Source organism: Phytophthora sojae (assembly GCF_000149755.1).
Source record: "Phytophthora sojae unplaced genomic scaffold PHYSOscaffold_7, whole genome shotgun sequence".
NCBI lineage: Eukaryota > Oomycota > Peronosporomycetes > Peronosporales > Peronosporaceae > Phytophthora > Phytophthora sojae.
This window is the reverse complement of record NW_009258121.1, coordinates 1,479,561-1,490,289: the sequence shown is the minus strand read 5'-3', so window position 1 is coordinate 1,490,289 and position 10,729 is coordinate 1,479,561. Positions and strand designations below refer to the sequence as shown.

The 10,729-nt window shown below is 56.5% G+C and overlaps 3 protein-coding genes across 3 annotated transcripts; 1 reads left to right on the top strand and 2 right to left on the bottom strand.

Moving 5' to 3' along the window:
- Positions 1 to 750: 750 nt before the first annotated feature.
- PHYSODRAFT_516568 (hypothetical protein) lies at positions 751 to 1,156 on the bottom strand (the record flags this gene model as incomplete). Its single annotated transcript, XM_009533981.1, has 2 exons — positions 751 to 1,037; positions 1,093 to 1,156. The coding sequence occupies 2 exons, from the start codon at positions 1,154 to 1,156 to the stop codon at positions 751 to 753; spliced, it is 351 nt and encodes a 116-aa protein (XP_009532276.1).
- A 2,010-nt stretch (positions 1,157 to 3,166) lies between these two features.
- On the bottom strand, positions 3,167 to 4,003 carry PHYSODRAFT_336432 (hypothetical protein; the record flags this gene model as incomplete). The annotated part of the gene is made up of 1 exon (XM_009533980.1): positions 3,167 to 4,003. The coding sequence occupies one exon, from the start codon at positions 4,001 to 4,003 to the stop codon at positions 3,167 to 3,169; it is 837 nt and encodes a 278-aa protein (XP_009532275.1).
- Positions 4,004 to 5,184: 1,181 nt separating this feature from the next.
- Positions 5,185 to 7,390, top strand: PHYSODRAFT_250605 (hypothetical protein; the record flags this gene model as incomplete). The annotated part of the gene is made up of 4 exons (XM_009533979.1): positions 5,185 to 6,131; positions 6,203 to 6,209; positions 6,235 to 6,518; positions 6,790 to 7,390. The coding sequence occupies 4 exons, from the start codon at positions 5,185 to 5,187 to the stop codon at positions 7,388 to 7,390; spliced, it is 1,839 nt and encodes a 612-aa protein (XP_009532274.1).
- Positions 7,391 to 10,729: the final 3,339 nt, after the last annotated feature.

Genomic DNA, 10,729 nt, shown 5'->3' with positions numbered 1-10,729 from the left:
GAAGGCGGAGTCCTCGTCGTCCAAGTCCTCGTCGTCCTGCTTCTTCTTCCAGATGACAAAGCCCGCGACGGCGACCAACGCGACCGCGCCTCCTACGATGCCGAGAATCAAGCCCATGTTGGTCCCGCCCGAGCTGCTGTCGGCACTCGCAGTGTTGGACGCCTTCGAGCTGTTGTCGTTTGCCGAGTCCGCCGTCTCGGATTTGGTGGTGGTCGACGAAGTCGGATCCGTCGTGGTGCTCACACTGTTGGCTTTGGGGTGAAGCTCACTCGATGCAGAGCTCTCGATAGACGTTTTCTGTGTGGAGTTAGCGCCTCCAGACGCAGAGGAAGATGCGGATGCGGACGAGCTGGCGGACTCGTTGTCCGAGTCACTGGACGCATATCCAGCCGAGTCATCGCTACTCGATGAGGACGGCGCCTTCGTAGCCGGCTTCGTCGTCTTTTTGGTGGTCGGCTTCGTGGTCTTGGGCGTATCGGAGCTGCTGGACGAGTCACTGGACGAGGAGGAGGTCGTGGTGGTCTTCTTCTTCTTGGTTGAGCTGCTGGTGCTCGTCGACTCGTCAGAGTCGCTGCTGGAGGACGAAGAGGCCTTCTTCTTGGTAGAACTGGACGTTGACTTGGACTTGGACTTTGAGCTCTCGTCCGAGCTTCCGGCCTCCGCGGATCCCGTGTCGCTCTCTTCGTCGTCGCTGGACTTCGTGAGCGCTGCACGACAAATACACACATACTCAGTCAGTCAGTCAATCGCCTACGACAGCCTCTGTTCCACGACGCCACACGTACTGGCAGGACACTCGGTCGTGCCGCTCGGACACTCTCCATCGTCGTCGTAGGCGTAGCAGCTGTACTCGGTCCAGGCCCCGATCGTGGTCCAGATCGAGTCGCTGTCGGCCTCAACCAGGCAGCGGTTGCATTTCTTCTCCGTGCGGTTGCAGACCTTGGACGACGACCCGTTCACGTAGCACTCCTCGGCCTTGCTGCAGATGGAGGACGAGGCCGCCACCGCCGAGTGCACCGCCGTTACCTGCACGGCGACTGTTCCAAGTGATCACAACGAGTGTCAGCACCTCCGAGTCCGTCATCAGCAAACACCGAAAAGAACCAACTAACTCACCGGCGATCAAGGCGGCGAGGCAAACGTTGCGGCCCAACATGTTGCTCGGGTGTGGGGGTTGATACGTCGCTGGTCACGACGTGAAAGTGTGCGCTAGCGTCCGACGAGGTCGCTCACTGCAAAGGGAAGAGGGGGGGGCAACCGGTGAGCGCTAAGGTCTCAGCAACTGGCGAAATAAGCAGCAGGGGGCACTGCGGCGATCAGCACCTGGGCCGAATTTTTCCGGGAAGGGCACAGCGAGTGGGTTTGCTAATGGCAGGAAGAGGAGAGGCTCGAGTGCTCCACGCGCCAAGAGCGACTCGCTCAGCAAACTGGCTGTTCGGCAACAGCTGGGTCGATACGGATGATCCCCTCTATTGTTATATCGACTGTACATTCTTGAATAAGGGGATTCTAATCACGGGGTGTACCAGTGACTTGGTACCCACTTGGACTCCTATTTGTGTTCTCATCGCCCACAGTTCACCTGAACCCCGTTTCAGGCACATGCACCAGTTGCAAATCTTGCAACCTGCACGCCTACCATAAAATAAAAGACCACATACTGTATTGTGCTTTGCAAGCGTTTTGTCGTTTTGACTTATAATCATGCTCGAATTGCTTAAATCCGGAGCTCTTCATAAAAAATGCAACTCGATCAAGTTGTACCTTGGTTTGTATAGAGCACCACGCAGATTTATTTTGTAGCTGCCCGATTTGCCGGTAGAAAAACGCAATTCGGATCGTTTTATTGTAAATCGGTGAACAGTGATGTTCCATCCTAATAGCGCATATTACTCATTTTTTGAATGAGAAAGGGGCAAATTGTATCGGACACTACCTACTGGACAGGACCAATCGCCACAATTTCCGTCAGTCTCGAACATCTCCTCTCCTGCATAATTGCGCAATGTACTCTCACGACTTCCGCTGGCGCGCTGTCTTTCTTGTTCATGTGTATGGCATCTCCCTCCAGTACGTAAGTGATATATTTGGACCTAGTGTGAGAACTATACAGAGATTCTTTGTTCTTATCTAAGGGAATGGTAGAAGATGACGACCGAACCACCCGCTCGTCACGGTGGCCGTGTGACGTAGTGGAGCGTGTGCGGAAGTATGTTGAGCACTATCCCACATTCTATTTAGAGGAGCTACAGGACTTTATGAAGCGCAACTTCCCTATGGTGAAAAATGTTTCACTGAGTACCATTTGTAGAGCTTTATATTTTGATATGAACTTGACTAGAAACGTGCTAACCAAAGCGGCAAGAGAGTGTGTGCTGCACGAAGTGCATGCGTACAAGGTGAAGTTAAGGGCTATGTATTCTTACCCAGAGCAATTGCTCTTTATTGACGAAACCGCAAAAGATGGGCATCACGCCTATCGGCGATACGCGTGGTCAAAAAAGAATACAAAGGCGGTGGTACGGTTACCTTTCAGTCGCGGTAAGTGGTTGTCTATTTTGGCAGCTTTGGACCATAGTGGATTTGTCGCTTGGGACTATACTGAGGGTACTTACTCCAGAAACTCCTTTCATAAAGCGTTTGTTGAAAAAATCTTACCTCTTCTGAACCCCTGACCGCTGCCACGTTCAATAGTTGTAATGGACAACGCAAAAATTCACATGTATCGAGAGCTAGAACCGGTAAGTCAGTTTGATAGCTTTAACATTTTTTTAAGCTGACAAAAATATTTTATGTTTTGTTTTTTTACAGGTCATCCACCAAGCTGGAGCGAGGCTGCTCTACCTTCCGCCGTACTCACCTCAATTAAACCCAATCGAGGTTTGTTTTGGACTACTCAAGTGCTGGATCCAGAAGAAGGCAAATCTCATCTTTCCGCTGTACCCAGCTTTGGTGCTGGATGTGGCGATGCGTTCCTGCTGTCGAAGTCACCACCCAAGCAAACGGAAGGGCGTATTAAATCTATATGCGCACTGTGGCTACGATGACAAGAAACTCCGATCTTCCGAGTTTATTGTACAACCCCAGCACGAAACTAATAGTGACGATGAACAATAGTTTTATGAACGTTGAAGCTTCTGTATTACCTAACAAGAACTGCCTCTGTTTAGTTTTCAGACATTTGGTGGTCTTCATCCGGGACGTCTTCACCTTGTGGCATCATGGCTTCGGGGCGAAAACCGTGGAAAATCCCTCTGGTAAAGATGTCGTGTTGGGGGAGGCCCACCGCTTCTCGTAGGGTCGAGCGCTTCACGCGCATCTTCACCCACGTGCCAAAGAGCTTGACTTCAATTTCCACGACATCTTCCTCCAGTTCGGCAGCAGTATCCTCCAACGCTGCTACCACTGCATCTAGAGCTCTTGCTTGTTGCATCGTATTGTCCTCAGGAATCGCAAACGGAGTGCCTTCAGGTTGGCGGGCGCGGTGGATAGCTAAATGGTGAGTGGCAATTGGTACGAACCGCTCTCTACCTTCTGCCTGTAAAGTCACGATCTCCGCTGCCGCGGCACGAACTCGATCCGCCGTGGCCCGACGAATCCCATCAGTAGGCCATACCACCGGGGCGAGATAGACGAAAAATTCAAACGCAAACTGCGTATTAATTGGCTCCTCGTTGGATGCCAGAGCCACGATGTCATCGTCGGTAATGCACGCCCATCGACGCTTCAACAGCTCCTCCAAATTGCTAACGGAAAGAATCTTGAAGTCCTTCTGCCGTGCATTTTTGGTAGCCTCGATTGCACTAGGATTGGGCCCAAACTCCGCTCCAGGCAACAGTCGAAAGATTTTAGCCCGGGCGACGTCGAACCCCGCTGCAACAACAAACGTAAGGCTCTTCCGAATGCCCTTACGGGGGCTTCTGGAGCGCTCGCCGGTTCGGAAAATTACCACACCGCGGAGCTGAGAATCTTGTGGCAAGACACCAGCGCGAGGCACGCCCATTCTGGACCTTCTACAGAGACTCTAAATCGGCAAGTAGCTGCCTAATCGCACGCAGCAAACAGAGCAGTATTAGTGAAGCAGTAGGCGCCGACAACTCGCATTTTGATTAGGCATAGTAACTTACAGTCATACGTACTTTGGGGTAGCAGGCAGGTCCACAAGGACGGTGCTGTCGCGCTGCAGGTGGCCGGAGCTTCTTCTACTGGAAGAGATGAAGCTATTGAGCTACAGCACGCAGCAAACAGAGCACTATTTGTGAAGCAGTAGGCGCCGATACACGCGTTGTTGTTGGTGTACCCGTTGCTGATCGGGTGGCAGATATGAGGCTAATAAATCGAGCAGGACATTGGCCCAGTAGGCGCCCGATTTAGTGCAGGATTTGTGATGACTCGCATTTTTATGACCTCACTTCGTTTGTGTTGCTAGATCGATTTAACCACTAAATCGGACCGGCAAAACTTCTGCAAAGCATAATACATGTTAGGTCATAGATCTGACCGGAGTGTAGTTTGAAAATGGTGTGGAGGTTTTGTCGGCGCTATAAGAGCATTGACGCCGGTGAAGGCGAAACTGATTACTACAAGTTATTATATATTTCCACCCAATATACAACTGGGCGCAGCGCAGAGTATATATCGCCACCGCGCAAGGTGGGGAGGTCGCAGAAGCAAATGGACCAACTCGATGATTGTGACGGGGCACTCAGCACTTCTTAACAGAGGAAGCAGGAGTATACAAACTCCAAGTGAACAGCCGTTCACGTGTCCCTGGTCTGAAGGGGACGACTTGACTTGAAAAGCGGTAGATCTAAGACTGAATGTATTTATAGGTTGGTACAGATTTGGCCTGCATACAAATCCTAAGTTCCCTATAGTTTGTGTCATACAAAATGTATCTGTTGGCTCTGAGGCCACTTGGGTCACTAACCAGGGGAGTGACCGATGTAGCCATCCCGGAATAGTGACAGGGTCACTATTCCATGTAACCCCGTTACATCCTCCCCCACTTAGATTCGATCTTATCGACCAATCAGAGCGAGGTTACGCCGGCGACTCACATTTCACTCGCAAAGTCGAAATCCATCGACAACGGCGCGAGCTCTGGCGCCTCGGCTCCCGGGCCTCACAGAGCAACTGGCGCATCGCCGAGCAAGCCACAGGGTCTCCACGTCGACCGAAAGCATGCCTCCAAAGCGCAGTGCGCGCAGTGCGAAAGCACCTCCGAAACCGCGGGCCGTAGGGCCGAAGACCAGGGCGGCCAAGGCCAAGGACGAGTCGTCCGCGCTGATGGAGGCCACGAAGGCGGCCGAGGCGGTGGTGCGCTCTCGTAGCAGCACGCCGGAGAGTGGCCGTCAGGCCGGGGCTCGGAGCAAGTCTCCTGACGCCGCGCAAGGCAAGGAGGAGAGTCCTCGGGGCCATAAAAGCCCGGCTCGCGGCTGGGAAGCCGTCGTCTTTGACTGCACGATGGTCCAGTACTCCGGTGAGAGTTCACCCGACGACGAGAACGTCTCAGAGGGCAGCACGCACGCTGCCGAAGGCACGGAGCTGGCGGCAGGCGACATGACCAACGCCTCGGCCGACGCAAAGGCCTCGTCAGAGAAGGAGGCGGAGGACGCCGAGTCTGGCTCAGGCGACAGCAAGCAGTCGCACGACGAAGTCGCCATGGCCGACGCTGGGGTCGTGGCCGAGAAGTCGCCGAGCGACGCGGGCTCCAAGCCCAAGGCGGTGCTGGCATCCAAGCATCTGACGCTGGCACAAGGTCGTGAGCGTGTCCTAGCGTCGAAAGCGGCTGCCGCTGCGAAGGCCGCCGAGGCCAAGGCGAAGAAGCGTTCAGCTTCCAGGTCGCCTCGCGGCTCCAGCTCCAAGCCGTTCATCGACTCGGAGTCTGAGGACGAGGAGGGTGCCGTCCACGAGCCCAAGGAGCTCTCCAACAACCTCGACGAGCAGCAGCAGCAATACCACGCTGCTAGCTCGGGCGCGTATGCCAGGCAGCTGACTGCAGCGACTGCCATCGAGTCTTCTTCAGGCGGGGATGCCACGTATCCACAGGGCTACTTCCCGCCCGAGCCTGGCACTGGCGCGCCAGCGCTGTTGGAGAAGCTCTCGGCTCCTCGTGGCCTTATCGGCGGGTAAACCTCGAGGGGTTCCTATGAGCGTGCTCTTGTTGAGAAAGGGCCACTCTTTCTTGGCGACGTTGAAGTCGCCCGGTGAGTGCTACTAGCACCACACAAGCTCACACTGAAGGAGTTCACCACGCTTCGCAAGAAGCCGGAGGACAACGGTGGACTCCATCCTGTGTGGGGTTTCCACTGGGTCAAGCCGAATGACAACATGACCTGGAGCGAGGTGGAAGACCTCTTCTGGCGCTCCGTCCAGCGCAAAGGGTATTCCGACCAAGAGTTCAAAGAACTCCGTGAGGATCGCACTCTGTCCGCAATCCTGGACGTGCGCGAGCTCCGCATCGAGTTCGGTCAACTCGTGAGCAAGCGCAAGCTCCACTCGAAAATGGACGAGCTGTAGCAAGAGGCGAGAGCCAAAGCTCGTGAAGAGCGTGGGCGTGGTGCGACTACCTGCTACCGTACCCCGGGTACCGGCCAAGAAGCCAAGGACTACTTACGAAGCTGCCGCTGCTTCTCGTCCCATATCGCAACAGCCTTCGGGCAGTCTGCCTGGAGCTGCTCAACAGGCTCCCACGAGTTATCCGACTCAGGGTAACCCCTCCACTTCACGAGCAGCTGGCGCTTGCCATGGAGCCGCCGCGCCCGGACGACTCGTTCCACGTGGTAGTGGATCTGCCCATTACGATCAAGGAGGGCCGGCGGTAGCCTCGCACGGCCATGGCTCCGAGCCTGAGGCGACGCAGCCGTATGCTGGGGCCCCGAGTCAGGTGGTGGCCCTGCAGCAAGAGGAGATTCGTCTTCTCCGGGACCGTGTGTACGTCCTCGAGATCGCGCTTGGCGTCGGCCTTGGTGGCGAGGCTGCCGCTCGTGCTGGTCAGTTTGGTGCCGTGGAGCGGCTCCGTGAGGATGTTGCCTCGCTCTATCAAGAAACTCGCAGTCTCCATGGCCGTGGGGATCGTCGAGCCGACCTGTCGTCTTATGACTCGCTGCGAAACCAGCTCGCTGGCCTTCGGGCCGAGCTTCATGGCCACGCGCCGTATCCGGAGCAGCAGCTGCCCCACTCGTATCAGGCCCAGTTTGGCCAGGGCTCGTATGGGGCCCCTGCGTATGCTGCTCCGATGTACGCCGCGCCGTCTTACGACCAGCGCGCGTATCAGGCGCCTTACCGCGACTCGACGCCGCGCTTCGAGGAGCTGCGCTCTTCTCCACCGGGCCACCCACCGCTTCCTGCGGGGCAGCCAGAGCCAGAGGGTCATGGTACCTCTTAAGACGACCCATGTAAAACGTCGGGTGAGTCGTCATCGACTTGGGCAAGTCTATGGTGTACGCCGCGCCATGCCGGCTGAGGACCGTGAAGGGTCCAATGAAGCGGTGCTTCAGCTTGTTGCTCTTGACCGAGCTAACAGTGTTTAGCGGTAGGTTTCTAGTATCTAGGAGAACTAAATCCCCAACCTTAAACACGTTCATGTTTCTTCCATTTGGTCAGAGTACTCCTTCTGTTTATCTTGGGCTTGCGCCATGGCGTCTCGCACCCTGCTGATTATGTTCAGCCTGTCTTCGGCAAACGAGGACAGTTGCTTCCGCAAGGTGGCTGGACTCACGTCCGAGACTTGGGAGGAAAAGGTTTTCCGAGCCTCTCCCCCACTTAGGACCGAAGCCCCGGTACTGCCTCGTAATGTGAGCGGCACCTGAGGGTGACGCAACCCGTTCAGGTAAAAGGGCGTAAAGCCCGTCGATGCATGTACCGCATTGATGAGTGCGAACTCAACCATAGGCAAGCGATCAGCCCAAGAGCGGGGCATCTCCGCGCAGATACTGCGGAGCGTGTCTTCGAGCACGCGATTGACGCGCTCCGTCTGGCCATCCGTCGGCGGGTGGTCCACCGTAGTCGTGTGCCGAGAAGGCGAAACATCGTCTGCCAGAACGTAGCGGTGAACCGCAGGTCTCGATCAGAGACAATGGTCTCGGGCAGACCGTGGTGTCGGAAGACACAGCCCATGAACAGGCGAGCGACCTCGTCGCCAGTGACGGTGTCACGAACTGGAGCAAAGTGGACCATCTTGCTCAGACGGCACACGAAGGCAACAACACCAGTGTTGCCACGGTCATCGGCCGGAAGTCCGAAGACAAAGTCGAGACTCATCGACTTCCAGCAGTCCGCTGGGACCGGCAGGCTCTGCAATGGTGCCGAGGCGTGACCGGCAGGCTTCACGCGCTGGCACGTCTCGCACGTACGGACGTAGGTGGCGATCCACTTGTACATGTGACGCCACCAAAACATCTGCGAGACAGACGCGTACGTCTTCTCACGGCCGAGATGGCCACTGGATGGAGCGTCGTGCGCCTCCATCAGGATGTCGTACTTGAGATCCTCGTCGTTGGGCACGGCAATACAGGGAGGATCCTCGGGCTCGACCCTTTAGTGGAGCAAACCGTCAGCCCACTCATAGCGGTGCAGCCTTGCACGTTGTCGGGGCGTGAGCCACTCGGCCTTGGCTTCCGAGCCAGCGGCCAAGAACCGCACAAGAGGTTCGAGACTGGCATCGTCTCGGTACCCCAGCCTGATGCGATCATCCAGATCCGTCGTGACCCGACTAATATGAGCAAGCTCGTAGTCGGGTCGGCGCGACAGCGCGTCGGCAAGCACGTTCAACTTGCCCGGCTTGTACTCGACACGGAAGTTGTATTCCGCGAAGAATGACAGCCAACGCGCCATCCGCTGTGAGAGATGCGGCGTGTTGACGGCAGTCCGCAAGGACGCGTGATCTGTATAAACGACAAAGGGCGTCGAGCCCAGGAGGTGCACTCGGAACTTGACAAGAGCGTACTTCATGGCAAGTAGCTCCTTGTCGTGGACTGGATAGTTCCGTTCGGCTGCCTTGAGCTGCCTGGACTGGAACGAGATGACCCGTTCGCGGCCTTCATCGCCGGCCTGCAATAGCGCACAGCCAATTGCGTAGTCAGACGCATCACAGACTACGCTGAAAGGCTTCGTCTCGTCCGGCAATGCCAGGACTGGCGCGCGCTGTAAGCTCGCTTTGATGTCGTTAAAAGCATCTTGATGGCGACGCTCCCAGCGCCAGTCGACATCCTTCTTCAGGAGATCCGACAATAGCTGTGCCAGCCCGGCGTAGCAGCACAGTACTTGTGCAAATACTTGGCCAGGCCCAACCACTGTTGTAGGTCCTTCTGCGGCGACCAAGCCGCGATGACCTTCACCTTCTCTGGGTCCGCGCGGATCCCGGCGCTGCTGCTGACGAAGCAGCCCAGGACCTTGATCTCCTCAGCTGCGAACACACACTTGTCGGTGTTGGCGTACAGCTTGTTCGCCCGCATGACTTCGAACACACGTCGAAGGTGCTGGAGATGCACCTCCATGGCCGTCTGGCCTGCCTCGGCACGGCTGTGGACAAAGATGTCGTCAAAGTACGTCTGTGTGAACGCACGCAAAGGTCGGAACAGTTGTGTGACCAAGCGATTGAACGTTGCCAGGGCGTTAGAAAGCCCCTGAGGCATGACCAGCCACTCCCAGAGCATACCGCTCGGCGTGCTCACAGCCATGAGTGGGATGTCGCTCTCGCGCATCAGGATCTGGTAGTATCCGTCCACCAGGTCCAGCGCGCTATACAGCGTGCAGCCGGCCATGTTGTTGAGCAACACGTCCTTGCGCGGGATCGGTGTCTGCGCAGGCACTGTCGCGCTGTTCAGCTTGTTATAAGCATGAACCAGACGCCACTTTCCGTTCGGTTTGCGAACACAGAAGGTAGGCGTCGAGTGCGGGGACTTCAACTCCAGCACCATGCCTGCCTTCGCCTTGGCGGCAAAGAAGGCATCAATGACTTCACACTGCTCCCGGGGAAGAGGCCATTGCCTCGTGACACAGTACTTCGTGCCCGGCACGAGATCGATCTCGTGCCTGATCCCCCTGTCCGGAGGGAGATTGGACGGTGGATCCTTGGACACCACGTCCTCAAACTTCTTCACCAAGGGGTACACCGGGTCCCGGGGGTTCTTAAGAATCTCAGAGCCCATGCGCGACACGCGCCGTCTCTGGAACTCCTCCAGGACTGCCTGGTCCATGACCGAGGACGAGTTCAACTCGGCCGACGTGGACTCCGGTCGGAGGAGAACCAACTCTGCGATCTCCCCGGCCTTTAGCTCGGCCAAGAAGTCCTCCATGGCGAGCTCCTCAAGGTTCAGCAACTCTGAAACCTCGGGCAGAGCTGTAAGCTCGACAGCTCCTGTCTTGACCCGACTACCGGTCACGCCGTCGAAGATGTGATAACACTCTTCGGCGGCTGGAGCCTTGGCTGGAGGCTCGGAGTCGCTGGCGACTGGCGTCGTCGGCCACACGACTAGGCCCGGCTTACGACGTGACCCTCGGGTGTCTTCGTCTCGTGGCGCCACCACCGATCTTCTCGATCTCGTGCGGAACTACGTTACCCGCCTTGTCCTTGAGCGGAACTTGGTTACCCGCCTTGCTGGGTGGAACTATGTTACCCACCTCGCCGTGTGGAACTTGGTTACCCACACCAGGAGCGCTTTCAGCGACTCCCGCATCAGTTATGGTCTGAGTGACCTCCTGTGGAACTATGTTACCCACATCG